Source organism: Chanodichthys erythropterus, chromosome 11 (genome assembly GCF_024489055.1).
Source record: "Chanodichthys erythropterus isolate Z2021 chromosome 11, ASM2448905v1, whole genome shotgun sequence".
NCBI classification, from domain to species: Eukaryota; Metazoa; Chordata; class Actinopteri; order Cypriniformes; family Xenocyprididae; genus Chanodichthys; species Chanodichthys erythropterus.
In genome coordinates, this window is record NC_090231.1 from 20015862 (window position 1) to 20041859 (window position 25998).

The window sequence follows — 25998 nt, forward strand, 5'->3', positions numbered from 1 at the left end:
TGGCATTTAGCTTTTGCAATTAGATTCATAAGGTATGAACTATGAAGTAGTTTGTTAGGAGCAGGTCTGGGCCTGTAGAGTTTCCTTGGGTTTCGGGTGGAATGAGACAGGATGAAGTGTAGGTGAATGGGGTAACTACTGAAAGTGCTGCTGCTTCTGTATGACACCTGAACATTTAACTGTTTTCATAGGAGTGTTTACTATTTGATCACCTGATGACCAAATACAAGCAGACTATTGGTAAATATTGTTAAAAGGATAGTTCACCCCTAAATGAAATTTTGTCATCATTTACTCACCCTCATGTTGCCTTCAAGATGACATGAGGAAAATAAATCAATATTGTTCCCACAACTTCCCAATAAATTTGCGGCCACTTTTTATTATTTATTCTCTCATTTTGTCAGAACAAATTTTTAATTCATGGCCTCGATACCCTGTCATGTATGGGGCTCTGTATAAAGAAGACATTTTATTTTAATTTATTTATTTATTTATTTTTGTTAATACAATGAATGTCCATATCCAATGTTGTTTTGGAGCCCCACTGACTTTCATTTTATGGACAAAAACAAAACAATTGAAACATTTTTAAAATATCTTCTAATAAATCTTAAAATATCTTCTTGTAAGTCATACAGGTTTGGAACAACATAAGGCTGACTGAATGATGACAATTTTATTTTTGGGTTAACTATCCCTTCAATGCAAATTCTGTATTGATAAATGATACTTTTAGACACCTTGTCTATAAACCGTCACTGTTGCTGCACTCTTTAACCATGTTCTTCCCACTTGCAAGAGACCATTCCCATTCTGGTTGCACCATCTGTATGCTGAGCTTTAAAAGGCTTACTGATCCAGAAAAAAAGAAGACTTAGTCTGGTGAAGAAACCTATAACTAAACCTTGAGGGTATTGAAAATGAGGCTCAACTTTTCATGGTGCACAGCTTATATGGAGTCTGCATGCTTCTGAGCTGACCTATGGCATTTTGTCAAGGTTAGTCAGCAAATCATCACAAATAAGTGTTCCCCAGCCTTCACCCTTCCCTTAGGGCACAGCCTGTGAATGTACGCACTTGTTTTGCCATTCCAAATGCATTCTAAAAGCTATGGACTCATCCAACTATTTTATATTAGGCAACATGCAGTAAGATAAGCCATTAAAAAAAAGTGAGTCAGGACAACTTTAGAAGCTTCCATTGACTTTACTTAAAAAAAGAGACATTTTTTGGTACATAGCATCTACATACATAAGCAGAACAACTAAAAAAAGATAATATACAAAAACGGCTGGTTTGTGCACATAATCGCTCATTGGGACTGATTTTTATGGGTTTCATATCAAAATAAATAATGCCTTGATACAGTGCCATTACTTAAAGAAAATGTTTGGTGGCTCAATTTGCAAGACTGGTCATACTAGGGTCAATGCCAGCATCTTATGAGACTATTCATACATATTCAAGTATTTTTTTTGTTTTGTTTTTTTGAGCAAAAGCACTGGAATACTACAAGTGTACGTTGAAAATATGCAAGAGGTTATTGCTGAATTTCCTTTTTAAAAAGATTGTTCCATTTTTTGTTTATATGTGTAAAATACTGTCTAAATAACAGTAAAGACAATTCGCAAAGTTAAAATGGCAGAAACTCAGACTGGATTCAGGAATGTTGTGGTAAAATATGTGACACCTCGAAACATGCAAGACTGCTCTTGCCCAAAGTCCAAGAGAACTTGATTGCAGATGTCCTCAGCTTCAATAATTTGTGATGTTTCCTGCCTCCCAATGCAAAGCTATATCGTTTAATAGCGAAGACTTCACCTTCATTCTCCAGGGCACAGAATATGGATCTTGAACAGCCAAGCATGGAAAAAACAGTTTTATCTGGTTGGGATCATCTCCAAACAACCAGAGTTACTGAATTGTCTTTTGAATACAATCTTGTTTTTTTTTTTCCTAAAACGGAAAAACTCCTTAGCAAAGTCCTTTTGAGTCCTTTTGCAAAGTTAGCACCATAATGTTCTCATATTTAGCAGTCCATAAAAAAAATAGTGCTGTTAACATCAGTCCTTGGCTTCACACAGCCAGCCAACATTTTCATTACTTTTCTTCTGTCTATATGCCACAGTTGTGGCACTTTAAAGGTGCAGGTAAAGGACTCTAATCTCGATAATTTCATTCCTTAAAATATGACATTCAAAATATGGTGCAAAGCAAGACAGAACCATAAATGCTTTTGCAGACGGCAGACTTTTGATATTTGCGTTCTTGCAACTTCCTCAGCATCAGTTCTGGGCATCCCCATGATATTCACCAAGACTGCATTCATCTCTCCTGTCGCATTACATTCACTTTCAACGTTAACTTCTTGCATTTCGAAGGCTGATAACACACAAGAGTGTTCATAATCTGGAATTGACAATGACAGTGGGCGAGTGGTATGATTCATGAAAAAAGTGCCTCTACTGACCAAGACTTGGCTATAATCCCATGTTTTTTTGCAATTTAGGAAGGCTGGCCATCATTTGTGGGATGTGTTGATCTGGATGTATGGAAGGATGACAGGGTGTCTGTTGGGGAGGGTCATGAGGGGACGGTGGAATCTGGCTTGCTCCTCATCTTGGATTTTCTCCACCTGCCTCCTAAACTTTCGGGCAAGCAGGATTGATGGAATCCCTCTCCTTAACCTCTGGACAGGCCTTCTTTGCCATACTTCATATTTGGAATACTTCACACCAAGAGGCCCTCCTGAGATGTCCTGCAAAACAGAAGAACTTGCTGAAGTGTCTGAAATCTATTGATTTGTTGTCATATTATCAACAGATTTCAAAGTTTTGCAACACTAGTTCAAACAGCAGAGCATGGTGCTAACAACACCAAGGTAGTGTTGTCAAAAGTACCGACTTCACTACCAAGTCTGTACTGAAATTTTAAAAATGTGACAATACCAGCATTTCCCCCTAGCATTTTGTGCACTGTTGAGCGGATTCTTAAACACCTCTGATTGGCCATTGTGTGATTGGCTACAATGATCAACACCTCAAAAACATGTTGTAAATAGACATCTTCACCGAACGCTTACACAGATACACACGGGAGCGAAAGCAGGCGTCTATCAGCAGATACAGTAGCAATCCGCTAATAGATGGTGTCTATCTCTGATGGTAAATAGATGTCTATTTACAACATGTTTTTGAAGTGTTGATCATTGAAATGCATGAACTGATGAGATGTTTACATTGAATGCAATGCAAGTTGCTTTGGATAGAAGCATTCACCAAATGCATATATTTAAACTTCCATATGATTATGAACAAAGGAAAATGGTAGCTTTAGATCTAATAACTGTGTCATGTACATTGATTGCTCTTTATTGTGCTGGTACAGTAAACATATCCTGACTATAAATTGACTCTATAGGAAAACTGATCATTCGTTGAACAACCTACTAAGCTACTTTCAGACTGTCAGTCCAAATCCGATTTTTGCGCATATTCGATTGAAATCAGATTTAGCAAGTGTGAACAGCAAAACATCAAATGAAATGTGATTTTTACAAATCCGTTTCAAGCTAAATTCATGTGGTTTGAAATCCTATTCAAATTGCATTTCTGGAAATCTGTTTCTGTCTGACCACTCTGATCAGATTTTGCATGGTTTATGTGACTTTCTCAGGCCACATAAAACGTAACAATCAGACGTTACAGGAAACATGCTGTACATGCAAGGTTGCGTTGTTGCAAAGCCAGACGAGATGACAGCACGGAATAAAGCCTCACATACCAGCCTCCATGCGTTTCTGCCGCAGCCTCATAAGACATGGTAGTTCGGCGCAGCGGCTACAGACTTTCATGTTGTAAATAAGACAACATCTGTACTGTAAACCCCTCCGTGATGCAGTTGTTGTTATCGTTTTTGGCATATACCTACCAACGCAACGTCACTGCCATAGAAACCGATGCAGATATTCTGGAAAACGAAAGGGCGGCATGGGACACACAAATCGGATCTGAACAGTTGAAATACACAATGTGGACAGTCAATCATTTAGATCAGATTTCAGTCAGATACACAAATTATCGGATTTGGACTGACAGTGTGAACATAGCCATAGTGTGAATGTACTGTTCTCAAGTGCGGCTGACTATTGTGTTGTTGGGTTGTTTGTTTTTGTTATTTTCAAATTCAAGCCATGGCCAGCTGGCCAACTGTCTTGCCAACGCTTAACATATTTCCATGCCAAGAGCACATGGCACAAAAATTTGCCAGAATGCGGCACAACACTTGTACTTGTTTTGGTTCTTGGAATAATGACATCATTGCACATGCTGTCCAATAGAGTTTCATGGTGTTACCATGGACTTTTGTTTGTGCAACTATCTCCCTCAGTGTTGTACGTACATCATCTTTAACGTAGTCTACGCATTTCTGATGATCTGTGCCATTTTCCACATTGCTCAGTGATTCTGAGAGAGGAGACATGGTTAATATTGATTTTGGCATGATAAAAACAGACTGCGTGTCTGACTAGCCTGTCTAGTCTGAGTCTGTGTTTGTGTTTTCAGCAAAATTATTGTGCTGGGCTTTTGACGGGGGAGGGGGAGATAAGCAGCTTCATGTACCTTGTGAAGAGCCTGTGACACTGGGAAGACCTGCAGCGATGTGGAGGAAACATCTCGCTCGGACTTCACAGGTTTCGCGCAGTACTGCTCCAAAAGACGCAGATCACAGCTCCGAAAGCAGCATTCTTCTACTATTCCTCTCTGAGGACGGCGGCTGTTTGATCTGTTCGGCCTGCCTGGGTGGGGGAAGAGAAAGTAAGCGATCAACTCCGGGGTTCCCCTGGAATCCGACCAACGCTACCAATTCACACCCTATTGTTTATATTTCACCAAATCCCACATGTGGCTACTGGCATGTTTTTAGGATTTCTGAAATTGGAGACAGCATCAACAGATCATTTCTTTATTTCCTGTTCTTTGTGACTCCCTTTTTATTTTTGACACTAACTGATGTAATAAGCTCTTTAAAATATCACAAAGAACAGTGCACAGAAAAACAAATATTGTTCTATGTTCCCAGGGATGTGTGAATGGCTAGCAAAATGGATCCTTTAACCTTGCCATTTGCCTACTAAACAGAGATAAAAGATAAAGAACAGCAGGAGAGGTACAAAAGGGGGAAGTCCACCATCATCTGACAGGAATACAGAGGACCAGAGAGAGAGAGAGAGAGAGAGAGAGAGAGAGAGAGAGAGAGAGAGAGAGAGAGAGAGAGAGAGAGAGGGAGATCTTTTGAAAACAAATAAAAACTTGCAAACACAAATTGAATTTGTCCCCAAAACACTAACATTTAACAGCAATTACCAGCACTAATGGCTTGCATTGAAAACACTTGGTGGAAAGCGATAAAATACATGTCTCCTCATTAATAAACACTCTCATTAGTACTCGTGTAAATGTACAACCAGCAATATGAAAGACAAGACACATTATTATGTCATTCCCTATGACCACAAACTCGATTTAAATGATTTAGCCTACTTCTATAAGACAAATAGCTATGTAAAGGTTTAGATTTCCTGGCAACCATGACACAACAATGTAAGAGTTACACTTACTGATATAAAACCCATTTTCTCCGCACACGAACTGCAGAGTATCCACTAGTTCTCCACCGCAAAGAGTCTCCGCCGTTGCTACGGGGGATGCGAACATGAACAATGACAGAATGAAGAGTGTCAGTGAGCACATCTGTAAAATGAAAACAGATTTGATTGAGTCAATTCATAAAACTGTATCGTTTAACAGAGGTTACTGATGTGATTGTCTGGTTTTCAGTCACACGAGCAAATAGTATTTCCACAAAGATCAAAGTAACTGTGGATACGCTATTATCCGTATCAGTGATACAATCACGCAAAGCCTAAAACAAAACGAAAATCCTCAAACCCTCGAAATGATGATTGTCCAAACTTTTCTTAAAGTTTTACATATCGTCATTAATACGCATATACATTTACAAATAATTATACATTATATAAAGATAGTAGGCTACTACTTGCATGTCATTATCACTTTCTCTTACCGTTGTTTGTCTTTTCCCCGTTTTTCGACACGATGCACAGAATAGATGGTGATCGTCCATGTTAGGCGGTTTGTGGAAAGCGACGTTTACTAGTTGTTTTACTAAAAAGTTGCTTTGTTTAATTTCCAGTCTGTTGCATCTCTTTGAGTGATGCTTGTGGCTGTCTCAAAGTTCAGAGCACAGGCAAGGAATATCTAGCGAGAGGCAATATATACTAACACCCGCCCCTCGCACCCCCAGCCCAATAGCGATGTCCGATTCGTGAACGAATGGTTCTTTTGAGTCGGATCCTTTTTAATGAACTAGTTGAACCGTAAAAAAAAAAAAAAATAACCAACAGAATCAGTAGAATGAATCGGTTCGCGAGTCAACAACTCGCCGACTCATTGAACAAAAACTTGTTCTGTGACAGTTTTATAAAAGAATAAATAAATAACATTTCAACCAAAATATGAGTTAATTTTACTCGTGTTTCTTGTTTCAAATTATATTTTGATATATTTTGTTTTATGAGTTGATTGCTGCAACAAACGGAACTGTCTGGAACATATAAACTGCCCCCCATTAAGAAAACACATATAAACAGTAATATTAGTGCTTTATCGGGACGCTTTTGGAACGCTTTACGTAATAATGTAAATTCATTCTTTGAAATGAATTGCTCAATTTATCCGATTAGCGGAAATGATTTTCCAATCACTAGTCAGTCCGCTCAATGCTTGAGAACTCGAATGCTACCCTCAAATTTAATTTGACGATATGTAGACTATTCCAATTGTAACCAACATTTGTCCTTGTTCCACTTAAGAAAATATGTTCAAACTTCATATTTAGCATACTTCATTTTTTTTCCAAATAGGCTCTGTATTTTCTAATGACTTGTTGCCACGCTAACATATCGTCATATAGCGTACGTTTTTTGCTCGTCTGATTCGAGAATCCTAAAACAGAGGGAAACCATCTTTTTTTTTTTTTATCCATTTTGATATGATGTGTTGATGCAAAAATATTGTGAAAGTACAGCGCTCACTATTGGTTTATGTTTGAATGCACACTCAGCTAATGAAAGTGTATAGGCTACCTGCTCACCAATGACGATGCGCATTCTTAGTCAAATAGCCTCCGCTTTAAAATGCCTTTTGGCAACAGGTCAGCCCGAGGAATTTTAATTGACGGAACATTCTTCCTGCTTCTCACCATAACAAAGGGGGTTGCAATCGCATTCCAGTGAATGCAGACAGACACCGTGCTGAAATTTCACTCTCACACAACAGTGTTGACCTTTTGTGCGCGTGCGCTCCATCTCACGCGAAAACCTAAATGTATTTATCTTTTCTTTAAAAAGCAAATAAATCAGTTTTATAAGCCGTTCACGACGCAATGAAACAACTATAGTCTACTATTCAGCAGACCATTTGTACAAAAATAAATACCAGTCTAGAAGTAGGATAATAAATAGTGATACATGGAAATGAATGAACAATCAACATGTCCTGACAAGCCTAAAACGGGACATAATGGAACAAATCATTGTCTGCCCGAAAACAGCAGCCAGTGTCATGCAAAATGCGCTCATTTTAGCTTCATCTAAAAGTGGAAATGATGTGAATTGGACATCAATCAGTGATATTATAAAAATAAGCATGTAGGGTATAATTTTATTATAGTTTATGATAGTTGTACACTCAAGGTTCATACATTTTTTTTTTTTTTTTTTTTTTTTCAAATAGACAAGCCCAACACCACTCATTAAACAGTCCACTAAGGAAAAGACTTTTGTAAACTTAATGTTAGTGTTTAGTTCATGAGTCATCTTGTGACATCTTGACAAGTTCACTATGGCACTCTCTAGTGGTTGTAAAATGACTACATGAATGAGATTTTAGCTTAAACTGGTTAAAGTCAGGCAGCAGCTGAATGAATGAATGGATTAAATAAATTCAATCTTTTAGAAATTATCAGAATGTTACGTGTCATTCCAAATCTATCCGATACAGTGGTCAGTTTAGGACATGCTGTTTTTGATATGTTTGTCACTCTCTGCTAGCATGAATGTGCTCAGGCCTCTATTTGCATTACCCATGTAACCCGGTCACCCTAATCCTTACACCAGACACATTTACATTCACAAGCCTATTAATAGCAGTAACAGCAACGTTTATGTGTGCAATAAAACATTACCCTACTTTGCATGGAAATTTGTAATACAATCTAATGCATTAATGTTGTACATGAAACTTTAAAAAAAAGTTGATTTTCAAAAAAAAGTACAGTGGGAGAGCTTCACTCTGTTGCCATGGTCTTTGTAGGTTTATACAGTGTAAAAGGAAATCACCTGTCACAGATGAAAAAAAATTCCCATGTGATAAAATATGAAATTTCATTATTTATTGTAAAACTAAATAGGCTATAGAAATAAAGTTCAAATGTGACTGTTTCTCTATTATACTGTAAGTCAATATAAAAGGGGTAATTTTTAGAGGCTGAGCTGATTCTGTAAAAGCTGATGCTCCTGCAGGTCTCATGACAACTATTCGCTTTGGCGATTCCTCTTCGCCCAAGGCATTATATGATGTGGCAAGTACTGTTTCCTTTTTCTTTCTTTTTTTAGTAATGATATTTGTAATATTTAAATTTATAGTGATAACTTAAGTATTTATGCTTTGATGATGATCTGAAATGAAAAGCCACTGTTGCTATGGTTACCAACTCTTAACTTCTCTAATGTTGCCGTCATCTGATGCAAATTTAACAGATGGTTTCCTGTGAAAGTAAATTTGTTAAACTACAGTTGGATGGCAATCAGCTTTTGATATCTAATCTCTTCACCCTCTGACTTGTGTAAACCCTCTCATAATGCAATAAATTCTTTTTCAGAATCGAATATGGAATTAGTGTATGAGACACCTATTATGTCTCATACACTGTACTAGCCAAAACAAAATAATAGTGGAGAAAGCAGTTTACTCTAAATGAGAAAGATGGATACAACCTACATGACCAGACCAAAGCTGTGAAGGTCCTCCAGTATTTTTTTCTATTATACAGGTGACCTTTCACCTAGAAAATACTAGTAAACAGACTCTGGAGTAAAGCTGGACAAAGAGCTGAGAATGTTCTCCAGGCATCAGAATGGAAGTGGAACTACGCTTATGTATGGTTGAATCACCTTTATTTTGAAGGATGTCACAACGTAATTAATTAAAAAATACATTTTAATAAATGCAGTCATCACGCATCAATAGCCATGGCTGACAGAAAGACATTTCACAGCACAACCTGCACTGAGCCCCGGAAACCCGAGCGACAGCCCTGAAAATAGTATAAATGAAGACTTCAGATGCAAAAACCATCTGACATTTTCTTTTAAATGAGCATTTTTATCAGACTGCTAAGTTTAGGTTCGGTAATTTCACTTTAATGGCAATGAAAATTTGATTAGTCAGTTACTTAAATGCCTTATTTTCAAAAATGTCACTGATAAGAATAAAAGAAAAATGACAGACAGACTTTTTTGCATCTGAAGCCTTCAAATAGTTTTTATGCCAGCAATAACATCGCATGAGAAGGGTGAGAGGTTTGTGGCCTGCCTCCAGCGTCTCCTCTGACTCTTTTACTCCACTTCCTACCAATCAATCTAGAGTCAGTCACCAGTCACCTGTGCCATGGCCCTCATCTACACTACGCTTTACTGGAGCACTTAAAACCACAACTCACACCATGCCAAAATAACATCAAGCATAAATCTTGATGAAGAGAAAAAAATGTTGTGATCTTAATTTCAAACAGAATTTTAGTTAGAACATTCATATTCTTCTCCACAAATTATATTGAACTTGTTTACATTGAGTATTAAATGGCAGGAGAATCGAATGATAACACGAACACATTTTTAATTGACCTAACCTTTCGTTGTCTAGACATATCAAAAGGTCTTACATCCCTCTTCTCTTAAAGTACACTCATGAGTGGAGATCAATAAACAGTCTATCAGAATCGCTGCCTAGTAGAGGTCAAATCTTGGTCAAACTCACCTACATGTAACTCTCAAGAGCTTGATTAGCTTGCTCAGGTGTCTTTGGCTTACAAATTTGTGAAAATGGTGATGTCTTGCAAACCAATTATGTGCAGTAATCCCTCACTGCAGAACACGAGATCCAGGGGGTGGAGACGGGTAGGTTTAGGGATATGTAAAGTGGGAGGAGTTGGATCTGGATCCAATCTCTCCCCCTGGATCTTGTGTTTTACAGTGAGGACCATCTCATTACATGTTCAGTCTATAGGCACATAATGTTTCTTTACAAAGTGACAATTGCCAACTACTGGCCTGGCATGCATTATATAGCATTTTTTTAATCTTTGAAAAAAAAAAAAAAAGATTAAAAAAGCATTTTTATTTATTTATTTATTTTTAAAACATTTAAAAACCTTGTGATTCTTGTGAATGCAAAGGAAAAACCTTCATGTTTTGAGTACATTGTTGTCATGTTAACATACCCCTGAGATCCTGATTGGATCTTCTCAAGCTTGTTGGAAAACAACTGCCTAGAAACATACTGAAATTGCAAATGTACACTGCCAGTGAAATGTTTGGAATGAAAATGAAATGTTTTTGAAAGAAGTCTCTTCTGCTCACTAGAATACAAACAGTAATAGTGTGAAATATTATTACACTTTAAAAATGCTGTTTTCCATTTGAATGTGTTAAAATGTCAAGAAGTATTTCTTATTATTATCAATGTTGAAAACAGTTGTGTTGCTTTATATTTAAGCTTTGTGCATTTTTAAAATGTAAAAATTAGGCAAACTTTATATTAAGTATCTTAATACTACAAACATTTAAATTAATAATTTGATTCAGTGCACTTATTGTGTACACACGTTTTTAAATTGTACTGTTCTAAGGTTTCACTGACTTCTTTACAGGAAAGGTAAAGGCTCTCTCTATGTTGCAGACCAATGCCAGACAGTTTACACAGGAACACAGTTCAATTTATGCAGCCAACTTAGAAGAGATTGGTTTTAATAGGTCAATGACTGGACTCTGGCCTATATAAAAACATCACATCAGAAAATTGAAAAAAGCTGTGTTTTGTGTTCAGACATTGAAATGAATGATAAAATTGTAACGTTAGAGTAATTACGTTCTAAAATGTTTACATTTAATCTTATGAAAAAAAGTCAATACTATTTTATTAAAAAAAAAAAATCTCTCATTATTAATGTTTATGGTATGTTTAATGCTTATTCTGAATTTATTCTGATTCCAAAATTATTACAGTATATGCCACATTTAGAAGGGAACATAAAATATGATGAAAGTAAAACAAATTAAATCAAATAAAAACAGGAGTACAGTTATTGTGATAAAGCCTCTGATAAGCATTAACACATTAAAACAGAACTTTCAATGCTGAATCAACACAATACCACCCAATAAAAATAGGGCGGTGTAAGAGAGAAAAATCCATTATAAATGAGCGCACACTTATTATATGATTATCTTATTATCTGCATAATCTCATCTTTCCCTTCATTACTTAATACTGAAGCTGAAAAACTTCAAATATCAGAATGCAAAGCAAAAGCACAAATGGTGAGCTGCAATTTGCTTGATTTATAAGCTTAACACTTCATCCAAGCAAAGTACTATGCTTTTTGACATCATGTCAAGAGAATGTCATCTATTGAAGTGCCAGTCTAAGAATCTATACATCACAGTAAAGTATACTAGGAGAGGAAAGTGAAAGCATGTCCTGGTAATGAAATTCAGTTCACCTGCACTGAACTGTTCAGTTAAGACACACGTTAAGGCACCAGCACATATAACAACAGAATGAGATTCTCACAGTGCCTCCCTAATTCTCTCCTTCATATGCTGCATCTTACGGACACATGCAAACAAACAAGACAACACAACACAAGCAAAGTAAAGCAAAAAAAAAAAAAAAAAAAAAAAAAAAAAAAAAAAACTTTAAAGCTTCTCTCAACAGTGCTGATGTATAATTAAAGTCCACTTTTATAATTAGTCCACTTTTAAATAAAATTATGATAATTTTCTCACCCCCATGTCATCCAAGATGTCTTTCTTTTGTCAGTCGAAAAGAAATTAAGGTTTTTGATGAAAACATTCCAGGATTATTCTCCTTATAGTGGACTTCAATGGCCTCCAAACGGTTGAAGGTCAAAATTACAGTTTCAGTGAATCTTCAAAGGGCTTTAAACGATACCAGACGAGGAATAAGGGTCTTATCCATCGAAACGATCGGTCATTTTCGAAAAAAATACAACTGTATATGCTTTATAAACACACATGATTGCCTTGCACGTGCTTCAGCTTTCCGTATTCTTCAAAATGCTTACGCTGTATGTCCTACGCCTTCCCTATTCAACTTACGGAACGAACACGGCACCAGTTTTTTTTTTTTTTCGTAAGTAAAACAGGGAAAGCATAGGACATACGGCGTAAGCTTCTTGATGAATACAGAAAGCGGAAGCGTGTTCAAGGTGATAATCTGTGTTTATAAAGCATATACAGTTGTATTTTTTTTCAAAAATGGCCGATCGTTTCGCTAGATAAGACCCTTATTCCTCGTCTGGTATTGACCTTCAACCGTCTGGAGGCCATTGAAGTCCACTATAAGGAGAATAATCCTGGAATGTTTTCATCAAAAACCTTAATTTCTTTTTGACTGACGAAAGAAAGACATGAACATCCTGGATGACATGGGGTGAGTAAATTATCAGGAAAATTTTATTTAAAAGTGAACTAATCCTTTAAGGTCAGTCATTATAAGCATAATCCTTTCACCAGTCAAATCACTTTGTCTCTGTTGTTGAGTTGAAACAGATCCAGCATATCAAGCATGGCTTGTCTGATATTGTTTCCAAAGCGATGAGAGTCCTGAAGAAAGATTGGGGAGAAAATACAAAAGACTATGAGAGAAAACACCCAATAATTCAAAAACAATGTTAGCCATGCATCCATCCAAAGCTGTGAATTTAACTTATGCAAAAAATTGGAATATTGCAAAAAACATTTGCGAATAATACCATGTGTTTAAGAGATCAAAATGGTCACTTTCTGGAAAACTGGCGCATATCAATAATAAAATTGGAAGTTGCTGCATCCAGGAAAGCCACTGTGGCTCTTTTTTCCAACATAATAAATTACTTGCGCCTAAGAGACGACAGAGATGCTGTCATGTTGTCTTGCCTTCTGAGGCAGATGAATGATGTGTGAGAACGCAATCGAGATATTTCTGGGAGGTAATTAAACAAATCATTTTGATTACAGACTTTGGCTAAGGCATTTCAGAATGACTTCACACTGGAGATGGTGTCAATGAGATTATAATGGACCATCTGTTGAGGCAAAGTCACATGAGTTTTTTGTTGCGCATCAAGGAATTTATTTGGTAAATCCATCCTGGTTTATCCACACTTTCTTACTGGATAAAAAAAAAAAAAAAAAAAAAAAAAGTTTCTTATGTGCATTTTAATATTATATGCATATCTTGGTATTTCCAGGGTTTTTATGCAATATCCTAAAATTCACAAAAATAAGTGGATGAAACATAGCTACTGTCACTGAAAAACTGATTTTGTGACGGATTCGTTGATTATGCGTGTACTCACGGTCTCTGGACTGGAATGCTTGGAGGAGATGTGAAAATTGATTAGATTTTCTCCAATGATTACATAGGCCACACCATAACCATCATCTGCAACCTACCGGGAAAAAAAGAAAAGTTAAATCCAAAAAATGGCTTTTCACCAAGAATTTAAGATTACTAGATGATGTAATTTGGTTACACTATATTTTAAGGTGACGTACTTATACTGTACTTATTCAAATAAGTACTGAGTAATATTTAGGGTTGCCCCCTGACTAAAGATTTTTCTAGTCGACTAGAAGTCATTTATTTAAGCCATCAGTCGACTAATCGCACATTTAGATTTATTTAATTACTTAAATATACTGGGGAGCGGAATATATGCCTCATGCTCAAGCGTACACAAAGCTTGCCGCAAAGCACTGGCAAAAGTAGTGATTATGAATGTGTCAGAAAAAAAAGCAAATTCATATAAATGTAACATTTTAATTGTTTATTAACACTAGTTTTCTGAGTCAGTGTTGGCTGCAAAGATCATGTCGGCGCCTCCATGTTGTGCAGTAAAGCGAGCTATAGCCTACTTTAGCTGCCTTCCACACTCCACATGAACACTTAGATATATAATAGCGCACATTCATCTAGGTTAACGCTAGAGCAAGCAGCCATGCAAAGTTGCTACTACTTACATTTCAAATGATAAGCCATAATTTGAGGTCAATGGATGATAGGCGAACGTTTGGATTACTGTAGTTACCACAAGGACCCGTCTTTAAAGCTCTGTCCCTCACGGACTGCGTGACTCCGCCACTTCCTGTGGATTTATTTTTTTTTCTGCGACTAATCGACCAATACAATCTTGGTCGATTAAGCCTCTTCTAGCCAACTAATGTTTAGTCGACATTTAGGGGGCAGCCCTAGTAATATTAATTAACAACATGTACTTAATATAGAGTCACGGTTAGGTTTGGGGTTTGGTTTAGGGTTAGTTACTTGTATGTATGCATAATTTACAGTTATTACTGTAGTAAGTACATTTAAGCGCCACCTTAAAATAAAGTGTTACCTGTAATTTTTGAAAGACTCACCGGTCCAAAGCCTCCCCCACTGGTCACATACTCTGGGTGTCTCGCCAGGTCAAACAGCTCCACCTGCTGAAGAGGTGTCTGACTGGTCGAGAGTTTCCAAGGCTCTGACAGCACCTGCAGGGACATGAAGTGGGAAATTTTGCATTCAGTTGCATTGAATTTTGTTAAAGAATATCAGCTTCTTGTCTTTAAAAGGCAGAAATGTCTTTTATCTTTAATTTATCATGAAACATGAGGGTCATCAGGACACTTAATTCTACACTAGGCACTTTTTTTTTAATAATATTTCAGCATCATTACTGCAGTCTTTACTGTCACATGATCCTTCAGAAATCATTCTAATATGCTGATTTGCTGCTCAAGAAACATTTCTTATTATTATCATTATGTTGAAAACAGTTGTGCTGCTTTATATTTTTGGGGAATTTTTTTTCAGAATTGTTTGTTGAATACAAAGTTCAAAAGAACAACATTCATTTTTGAAATAGAAACCTTTTGTAGCAATGTAAGTTTTTACTGTCACTTTTGATCAGTTTAATGCATCCTTGCTGATAAAAGTGTTTACTACTTTTTTACTACTTTTTAATGGTAGTGTATATACATTTTAATTTCTTATATTCTTACTTTTTATTTTCTGAAACACACCTCTTGTAGGAAAGGGGAGTCCTGTCCAAGGTACTTGGACACTACGTAGAGGCAAAAGAGATGGCGGTCAATGCCATGACCAGTCATTGCCAGTCTGTACATCTGCTGGTGTTTCTCAGCGGCCTGGATCAGCAAACAAAGTTTCTCTTCTCTCTAAAAAAAATCCAACAGAAAAATGTTAATTATTGCGTTACCCTATTTCTGCCCTGGTATAGTGCACCCCACTTCCCCATGGGCTTTAAGGGGTAAATTTGACATGGTACCGTCTCATTGTTGGTCATGGCACGGACAAAAGCACAGGACTCCACGGTGCAGGAGCGAACAGTTTCTGTACGGCCTTCTCTGAATAAACGTGTCATGGATGCCTCATAAGTCAAGCAGAATTTTCCTTTGTCCTGTACAATAAAAGAACATTGACATCACATTTTCAAATGAGCAATAAGGAGTAATATTTTGCTAAAACTTTTTATATTTCAGATGTTCACTAATAGGACAGCTCACCTTATAATGGGCCAGCTGCAGTGCGAGCTGAATGAAGGCATCTGGACTGATCTTGCACTTCTTGATCAGGCCCTTTCCAAAGTCACTAAAGGGGATGATGTGAGAGTCCACATCATCAGCCAAAGCCTTGGCCACAGACAGAGAGTTGGCGATCATAGTTTGGCACTGTCATAAAATATGAACCACAAGAGAAAGAACGTCAAACAAATGAATGCCTTGGCTCCTTCATATATCCATTCAAGCAAGATGTGAAGAAAGAGTTCTCTGTGTTTTTACTACAAAGTGCATCATACACAGACCTCAGTTGGGATATTCCACTGGAGTCTCTGAGGTCCAGGCAGATTAGGATGGGGTTCTCCTTTACAGTGGCCATCTTCTGTGTAGCCCAACTTAACAGGGTCCATCGAGAGCGCATGCTTTATGAAAAACATCATCAAGGTTTACATTAGAAGCAGATATATCATTTCATGCATGGTAAATAGGAATTAAAAGTGAAACACAACTGATGTACAGTACGTTCGAAAGTATGTGGACTGTAAGAATATCTAATTTTTTACTTATGCTCTTTAGCTATTAAAAAAAACAAAAAATTTTTTAATTTATTCCTGTTCTATTCCAGTGTCACATGATCCTTCAGAAATCATTCTAATACTATGTTTTGGTGATCAAGAAACAAGTTTAATGCATGCTTGCTGAATAAAAGTATTAATTTTTGACTGACCGACAGTAGTAGACCAAAACAGAAGTGTATGTGTGCATGTGTACCTCCCAGAGGTGGCCAACAACTGGAGCATCAGCCCAACTATGTTCTGCATTAAGGCCCATAGTTCCATTCTTGAACACAATGAAGTTTATGGACTTGTCAAACCACCTAAGGAAAAAATGACCATTAAAATGTACATACATTATATAAAAGCTACTCAGAGGTACAGTAGTGGTTCCTGGAGACTCACAAAAACCGGAAGGAGATGGTCTCTCTTAACACATGCTATGTTTTTTTTCTCACCTGTCATAACACTTCCCGTGGAGCAGCGATTTAGCGTAACGATCCAGGGACTCCACAGGGTTTTCAGGATCATAGCGCTGCTCTGTGTCATCCAGTGTAACAAAGAAAGCAGCCTTCTCCACAGCATCCAGAGACTTCTTGTTCTTGCCGTGTCTGAGGTAGGCATTACGGGCACATGCCCAAGGCACTCTGAGACAGACAGATATAGACAAAAACTTTTACTCAATTTTAAAATGGTCTAGGCTGTTTGTAAAAACCAGTGACAAGTAACAAGGACCTCATTTCAAACTGACATCCCACTGAAACTTTACAGCGGTTACAAGAGATCAGACGAATGACAGGAAAATGGAAGCAGCTCCTGCTGTTGGGTCTGTTGTGAATACCTGTCTCCTGCGGTGAGGGCGGCGAGGGTTTCCTCTCCAGGCTGCGGCTCTGACGTGTCGGCCAGGATCCTCTCCATCTGCTGCTCTATCTCCCGTGGCAACAGTAACCGGCCATCATAAAACATCCATACTTTAAAGTAACGGCCCCGATGATACACCACAATATGCTGGCTATCAGACATATGCTGAACTGAGTCTACAGAAAGAAAGAGAAGAAAAGAACGAAGGACAATTTACATTAAACATTTACAATATTATAATGATTATAGATTAAAATTCTATACAGGTGCTGGTCATATAATTAGAATATCATCAAAAAGTTTATTTCACTAATTGCATTCAAAAAGTGAAACTTGTATATTATATTCATTCATTACACACAGACTGATATATTTCAAATGTTTATTTCTTTTACTTTTGATGATTATAACTGACAACTAAGGAAAATCCCAAATTCAGTATCTCAGAAAATTAGAATATTGTAAAAAGGTTCAATACTGAAGACACCTGGTGCCACACTCTAATCAGCTCAAAACACCTGCAAAGGCCTTTAAATGGTCTCTAAGTCTAGTTCTGTAGGCTACACAATCATGGGGAAGACTGCTGACTTGACAGTTGTCCAAAAGATGACCATTGACACCTTGTACAAGGAGGGCAAGACAAAAGGTCATTGCAAAAGAGGCTAGCTGTTCACAGAGCTCTGTGTCCAAGCACATTAATAGAGAGGCGAAGGGAAGGAAAAGATGTAGTAGAAAAAAAGTGTACAAGCAATAGGGATAAATGCACCCTGGAGAGGATTGTGAAACAAAACCCATTCAAAAATGTGGGGGAGATTCACAAAGAGTGGACTGCAGCTGGAGTCAGTGCTTCAAGATCCACTACGCACAGATGTATGCAAGACATGGGTTTCAGCTGTCACATTCCTTGTGTCAAGGCATTCTTGAACAACAGACAGCGCCAGAAGCGTCTCGCCTGGGCTAAAGACAAAAAGGACTGGACTGCTGCTAAGTGGTCCAAAGTTATGTTCTCTGATGAAAGTAAATTTTGCATTTCCTTTGGAAATCAGGCTCCCAGAGTATGGAGGAAGAGGGGAGAGGCACACAATCCACGTAGCTTGAGGTCCAATGTAAAGTTTCCACAGTCAGTGATGGTTTGGGGTGCCATGTCATCTGCTGGTGTTGGTCCACTGTGTTTTCTGAGGTCCAAGGTCAACACAGCGGTATACCAGGAAGTTTTAGAGCACTTCATGCTTCCTGCTGCTGACCAACTTTATGGAGATGCAGATTTCATTTTCCAACAGGACTTGGCACCTGCACTGAGTGCCAAAGCTACCAGTGCCTGGTTTAAGGACCATGGTATCCCTGTTCTTAATTGACCAGCAAACTCGCCTGACCTTAACCCCATAGAAAATCTATGGGGTATTGTGAAGAGGAAGATGTGATATGCCAGACCCAACAATGCAGAAGAGCTGAAGGCCACTATCAGAGCAACCTGGGCTCTCATAACACCTGAGCAGTGCCACAGACTGATCGACTCCATGCCACGCCGCATTGCTGCAGTAATTCAGGCAAAAGGAGCCCCAACTAAGTATTGAGTGCTGTACATGCTCATACTTTTCATGGTCAGACGTTTCAGTTGGCCAAGATTTCTAAAAATCCTTTCTTTGTATTGGTCTTAAGCAATATTCTAATTTTCTGAGATACTGAATTTGGGATTTTTCTCAGTTGTCAGTTATAATCATCAAAATTAAAAGAAATAAACATTTGAAATATATCAGTCTGTGTGTAATGAATGAATATAATATACAAGTTTCACTTTTTGAATGGAATTATTTAAATAAATCAACTTTTTGATGATATTCTAATTATATGACCAGCACCTGTATATAAACAAAACTGTTTAAATGTTTGGAGTCAGTTTCAAGACTTTTTGAAATTATTACTTTTATTTAGCAATGATGCACTAAACTGATCGATTTAAAGTGATAGTAGAGACAAAAAAATATTAACCAGCACAACTGCACTGATAATAATAACGAACGCTTCTTGAGCAGCAAATCAACATATTAAAATGATTTCTGAAGGATCATGTGACACTGAAGACTGCAGTAAATGCTGCTGAAAAATTCAGATTTGCCACCATAGGAGTAAATGACATTTTAACATAATCAAATAGAAAATATTTTAAATTGTAATAATTTTTCACAACATTTCTGTTGTGACTGCAGCCTGGGTGATTATAAGAGACTTTCCAAACCATAAAAAACCCTAGCGACTCCAAACTTCTACACAGCAGTGCAAACATATAAAACAATTAGAAAAGTAAAAAATAAAACAAATGGTGCAAATGATCAAGGGAGGAACGAAGTTGAAATTTAAAGGTGAAGTGTGTAATTTCTGCACCACTAGAGTTGTAAAATCAAAACTGGTTTCCTGAATGCATGTCTGCCATTGGTCAGCCAAACAGATAGTCCCATCCATGCGTTTATGCTTTTCTTACCCTGGGAAAACCTACAAACGACTTGTGTATAACTGTCTCTCTTTGCTTATTAAACTAGAATAGACAAGTATTTTTAAAATCAAGAAATTACACACATCACCTCTAAGAATGGTCTTCTATCCAAAGCAACAGTGCAGGAATGAGAATGGGTATTAGATCAGGACCTGCAACTCATGTCCAACTGATTTCTTAGTTAACAGTACAATACACACAATAGTACAATAATACATGAGTTTTACAACATTCAGATGAAATTGAATGAGGATCTGTGACGAAAAAGCAATTCGTTATGGAATTTGTGAGACAAACAACAACTTCTAGAAATAAAGGGGCTCTAAAGGTGCTTTTTTTGGTCAACTGGAAAACGTAGTATGGCATATTACACCTTTAACCTAAAATATTACACAACAGTAATATATTTACAAAACAACTAATCCACGCCTTTGGAGTATTTCCCTCAGCAATCATAAGCTTGTTATCATAAGCTTGTTATCTTTCCCAGTTGCAGATTTAATTGTGCACGCAATGGAAAGCAGCATTGGAAGTTGTCCTATAAATTGAATTGTGTCAGTGTTCAGTACCTGATTCTATGCCTGGAATGCGACTGGTGTTGAACATGCGCTCATACTGGGACGAACACATGGGGATGGTGTTTTGAAGCATTAGCTGTGAAGCAGAGAGAATGGCCACAAATAACTGTTGGGCAGACCAGAGAGAGAACTATGCAATCATTAGGGAACAAGAAGACTAATTGGTTCCCTAGTTGGAAAAAAATATATAAAATAAATAATTAAAAAATGGAACGGAAGGGAATGAATGGAGAGAGATTCATTTAAGCAGCACAGTCCTGTGTCACCAGCTTGTCATAAAGTCATTATATTATTGTGCATTAGAACAAACTGTCAATAGAGCTGCCAATGAACATATACAATAACATATCTATTACTCTGCTAATCAAAAAATTACTGATGACACATGACCATGGTTGTAGGCAGAAGCTGGGCTATGGTGCACAGACTAGCTATTCTTACCGCTCTCCTGGCCTGGGATGCGGCATGTATTAAATAGCCGCTCCCACTGGGCAGAACAGAGTGGAACGCTGTTCAATAGTGCAAAAAGCTGCACCATTATGACCATATGATCAGGAGGCATGAAACATACAAATATTTATTGCATTAAATAAAGAGATCAGTCTCCATAGTGGCAGGCCTAAGGTTAGTTAGGACAATTGATCATCTGTGATAGAGGGCATTACTCACTGGTTATACGGCCATGAAAATCTAAAGCTATAACAAATTTGATCTTTCTTTATTATAATGCAAAATTGTAAATAAACTCACTAATCTAGCCGTTTAGTCACCAAAACTAGTTTATTAAATAAACAGTGATATGTTTACAGTAAAGATGAGGTACAAAATATGGTTGATTGTCTAACCGGCTTGATTTGAGCCCGGTCCAGCTTCCTCCTGTAAAGCATGATTGCATGAATGACGTTGCCGGCTCTTGCTGCTTGTAGATGTGTGGGAAAGGCATAAAGAAAGTCCTGTTCAGAGGGAAATAAATAAACAAGGAGTTTTAGATACCAAGAATGCATGTATATTCTAATTGATATACATTTAAAAAAAATGAGTTAAGTCAAACTCTGCAAACACTATGACCTAAGCTTATTTAGCAGACAATAATATATCTAGGTACTATACTGCACCTTGTAGCTACATTTGCATGTGAGGATGGTGAGCACTATTTACCATTACATAATAGTTGCTGTTAACCATGATTGGCCCACGACTTCTCAAGTAGATATATTCTTCCCACCAGTCACTGACCTGAAACACACACAATGCAATGCAAACTCAAAGGTCAAATACAGACAGGGTCATTTCTGTTATGCAGGAATTGTCTAGATCCACATCATGTACACTACCATCCAAAAGTTTGAGGTCAGTGTGATTTTTTTTTAAGGCAAAGCTGAATTTTCAGCAGCCATTACTCCAGTCTTCAAGTCAAGTCATCATTTATATAGTACTTTTTACAATACATATTGTTTCAAAGCAGCTTTACAATGATAATAGGAAAATTAATGGACAGAGATTGTTTTGGCTTTACAGCAGCTCTAGGAAAAAGTTATTATCAAGCTATTATCGAGCTTCAGTCACATGATCCTTCAGAAATCTAATTTACTGATTTGGTGCCCAGGAATTTCTCAATCAGTTGAAAACAGTTGTGCTGCTCAATAGATTTCTGAAAAAAACATTAGAATGAACTACACAGATATGCACAAATCACATTAAACATTTCTCAAAGTGGACCCAAAACAAATGTTGCCAAAAGGCAAGTTGTTTGCATCCTTTGTGGCAAATATAGGAGAAAATACAACACAACATAATGCAAGAACTTAAACTGCTGCTGCAGTTCTAGATTAAAGGATTAGTTCACTTTTAAAAAAAATTTCCTGAAATTGTACTCACCCCCATGTCATCCAAGATGTTCATGTCTTTCTTTCTTCAGTTGAAAAGAAATTAAGGTTTTTGATGAAAACATTCCAGGATTTTCTCCTTATAGTGGACTTCAATGGCCTCCAGACGGTTGAAGGTCAAAATTACAGTTTCAGTGAATCTTCAAAGGGCTTTAAACGATACCAGACGAGGAATAAGGGTCTTATCTAGCAAAACAATCGGTCATTTTCTAAAAAAATACAACTGCATATGCTTTATAAACACAAATTATAACCTTGCACACGCTTCCGCTTTCTGTATTCATCAAAAAGCTTACGCCGTATGTCCTACGCCTTCCCTATTTTACTTACAGAGAAAAACGAAACTGGCGCTGCGTTCGGTCCATAAGTTGAATAGGGAAGCTGTAGGACATACAGCGTAAGTGTTTTGAAGAATACAGAAAGCGGAAGCACGTGCAAGGCAATCATGTGTGTTTATAACGCATATACAGTTTTTTCAAAAATGACCGATCGTTTCGATAGATAAGACCCTTATTCCTTGTCTGGTATGGTTTAAAACCCTTTGAAGCTGCTCGGAAACTGTAATTTTGACCTTCAACCATTTGGAGACCATTGAAGTCCACTATAAGGAGAAAATCCAGGAATGTTTTCATCTAAAACCTTAATTTCTTTTCGACTGAAGAAAGAAAGACATGAACATCTTGGATGACATGGAGGTGAGCAAATTATCATGAAAATTGTATTCAAAAGTGGACTAATCATTTAAGAAGTAACTGATATGTTGAGCAACGTGTTATACTTACATAATTGGTGGCCCACCAAGACTTCAGTTTGAGGTACCACTGAAGTTTTGGTCCAAGGTTTTTCTCAAAGTCAAGTGCAAGACTCTGCATTCTTTGATGTTCCTCATCGCTCAGCAGTGGCCGGACTGATTCAAGATACTACAGGTCCAAAATTTCAAGAAAGCACAGTTAAAAGAACACACTTATAATCAATATCTCACTGTCAGGGTTACAAAAAAAAAAAAAAAAAAAAAATTAACTCCAAGCACGTTCCTTATGAGTCTGAACAAATGATGCTTTATAAGTTCACATAAATCGGAGCCAATTTTTTTTCCTAGTACCGTTCTAAACAGCGTGCATGTTTTAGTAACCTCACTTCATCCACGCTGTGCAACCTACCTCCAACAACAGTAGATAATCACCTGAGCAAGTTAACTCTGAAAACAAGTGACCAAAATCCACATTGAAGTGTAGCTATTCCTGGCTCACCAGTCTCACGCTGACATTTAACGGAATAAAACATCTCAAATAAATACATTAAAATGAAGAAGAGTTTTGATCTGGTTGTTTAAAAGATGAATAACTTACTCTTCTCATGGTGTCCTTCACAGATGGTACAGGTAACTGAGGGAGAGAGGTCTGGAAGCTGTATAGCATTGGTGTTTGCATACCCGAAAAAATCTTCACTAGCACCTGCAAGGTCAAAGAACAAATGGCAGAGTTCAAAACAACCAAAAATGCATTAGCATAAACTATTCCAGAAAACAGATAACACAAATTAAAAATCCTCAATATTTACAAGCCATAGTCGAAGTTTCCAGGTAATTTTGCCACGGGGACCATACATCCAGCCATGCCAGGACAGAAGACCCTTCAGGGCAGTCCTCATGCTAAATATGATGGCAATCCACAGACCCATGCCCACCATGACACCCCCAACTAACATCTGCTTTTGTGCAGACATGTACCTACTGCAGAAACAAGAGACATAAGAGGAGCCTGATTGAGAATAACCTCTAATATTCACTAAAGCAATTTAAAACCCATCATTTTCACAGGCAATTTATTGTGTTGTAGAGTAACAAAAAGCCCAAACGAAACGGACATACCCGACTGGGACATGTTTGCCAAGTTTGACGAACAGGCCTAAGGAAGGGTCCACTTTTAAGTGATGTGCTCTTCCCAAGTACCCTGCCAACACCAGCATGAACCCCGGTGCGCTCCCTGGGTACACCCCATTCAAAATCCCATTCTGTGAGCACAATGAAAAACTGTAATCTACAAAACCAGTTTTACATCTCCAAATTGTCTTGAAAAGTTAAGCAAGACTTTCACTGGTAGAACATGTAAGAAACACAATCCTAGCACCTTAAAGCGAATGAATTTCTTCTTCCAGGAGTGAAGTCCAGAGAGGTAGACCTGCCGAAGTGCCTCATGACTGAGCTGAAGGTCAATGCCATCAGGGCCGACGGTGAACTGAAAGGCCACAGCCTGATGAGCTTCTGCCATACTGGATCGCTGCTAACAATTCTGCAAAAGAACAAAATTCTTCAGTACAGGATACGATAGGTGACTAGGTAGGTACAAATTATAGCAATGTGCCCTCATATTGTCATTTACAAAAACTGTGACTCCAATGATTGTTTTTCTTTTTCACCTGCTAATAAAATGACAAACCAATAACTATTACTCATTTACTTAATATGTAACTCACATTTAACTTTCTGAATTATAATAAATAATAGTTAATATAGTTCAAAATAGTTCATATTTAAATCACACAGGCATCATGAAGACTATTTCGAGCTTGCAGAGTTTTTAAAAACAGCTACTTATATCTAGAGAGTTTAAAAAAGAAAAGAAAAAGGAAGATCTAATTGCAGATAGCTATGTTTACAGACCCGATGATGTGGCCGTCTTTTACTCCACATCAAACGCTACTAAATCACGTGATTCAATGCAGGAAAACAGACAATGAATCGCAAACACCTCTGAATAGCCCTACTGCATACAGATCCGATCTAGAGTTGTTATCTACATGTGCGTTTGTTTACCTAGTGAGCTATGTGAGCTAACCCAATGTAATGTTATTTATAACGAATTTATCTATGTCAAACTGCCATGTGCCTCACTTACCGTCTTTTGATGATTACTTATTCTCCTGGCCAGACCTGTAAACGGGATCAAATTAACTGTGCAGTCGGACATGCATTCGATTAAATAGCACGATGAGTCCAGACAACGTTTGTTTTCCTGACTATTACTTTAACAACTGAGCAGTACACAAATATAGCCCGTCCACTCTCCATTAACCAAATACTACTAAAACGTCGCGATTACAAAATGGTTTACATAGCGAAAGTGCGCGCAAATGGGGTTACTTAAATATGATACTAATATCAGATACCTCTGATTTTTATTAATAGAGATTAGGGGTTGACCTTCATCATCCAAGCAGATCCTGAAATGTCGGAAGTAGCCAACCTGGTTACGTTAAAGGATCGCGTGCTTTACCGGGTACCCAACACGGAAGTGAATGCTGAGTGGATGTTCTGCCTGCTGCAAAAAATTCTCTAGTCACGCTGGGAAGATATACACACACACAAACATGGCATGCTTTTTAACAACACATAGGGGATGCTTACTAGGGACTTTTAGGTGGGGATAATAGGATTGCTAAACTGGCCAGTTTTCAGGAGTTTCTAATGTAATCGAAAATTTCCCCAAAATACAAATTCTTTAAACGGTTCAACACAACATCCGGAAAAAAACATGTCTACATAATACCTTTACTCTTACAGTTCCGTTTTAATCGCATACTTTCAATTGTACAGAGTCGTTATAATCTGACAGTACAACAGATCTTGAAATAGCTGATCCGTGCGCGTAAACGGTGCGCGTGCCCTGCGCTTGAGCGCGTCTAGCTGCTCCACGTT

General features: G+C 37.5%; 2 protein-coding genes across 7 annotated transcripts; both read right to left on the reverse strand.

The window, feature by feature from the left end:
- Window positions 1-1203: 1203 nt before the first annotated feature.
- igf2a (insulin-like growth factor 2a) lies at window positions 1204-6259 on the reverse strand. 2 transcript variants are annotated; one of them, XM_067400560.1, is made up of 5 exons: window positions 6091-6259; window positions 5624-5756; window positions 4626-4801; window positions 3934-3972; window positions 1204-2761 (listed from the first exon to the last, which is right to left on the reverse strand). In XM_067400560.1, the coding sequence occupies exons 1-5, from the start codon at window positions 6148-6150 to the stop codon at window positions 2525-2527; spliced, it is 645 nt and encodes a 214-aa protein (XP_067256661.1). In that variant the 5' UTR covers window positions 6151-6259; the 3' UTR covers window positions 1204-2524. The 2 variants fall into 2 exon arrangements, with proteins under 2 accessions (XP_067256661.1, XP_067256663.1); XM_067400562.1 differs by lacking the exon at window positions 3934-3972.
- Window positions 6260-12787: 6528 nt separating this feature from the next.
- On the reverse strand, window positions 12788-25964 carry cpt1aa (carnitine palmitoyltransferase 1Aa (liver)). 5 transcript variants are annotated; one of them, XM_067402013.1, is made up of 21 exons: window positions 25862-25964; window positions 25504-25621; window positions 25199-25233; window positions 24431-24592; window positions 24172-24314; window positions 23862-24033; window positions 23651-23755; window positions 23084-23221; window positions 21574-21651; window positions 21261-21368; window positions 20407-20491; window positions 17327-17522; window positions 16944-17132; window positions 16703-16808; window positions 16237-16353; window positions 15938-16102; window positions 15700-15831; window positions 15437-15589; window positions 14792-14905; window positions 13729-13821; window positions 12788-12994 (listed from the first exon to the last, which is right to left on the reverse strand). In XM_067402013.1, exons 4-21 carry the CDS (start codon window positions 24569-24571, stop codon window positions 12905-12907), a joined length of 2325 nt encoding a protein of 774 aa, XP_067258114.1. In that variant the 5' UTR covers window positions 24572-24592; window positions 25199-25233; window positions 25504-25621; window positions 25862-25964; the 3' UTR covers window positions 12788-12904. The 5 variants fall into 5 exon arrangements, 4 of the variants coding, with proteins under 4 accessions (XP_067258114.1, XP_067258113.1, XP_067258115.1 ...); XM_067402012.1 differs by having other exon boundaries at window positions 25850-25912; XM_067402014.1 differs by lacking the exon at window positions 25862-25964 and having other exon boundaries at window positions 25470-25535.
- Window positions 25965-25998: the final 34 nt, after the last annotated feature.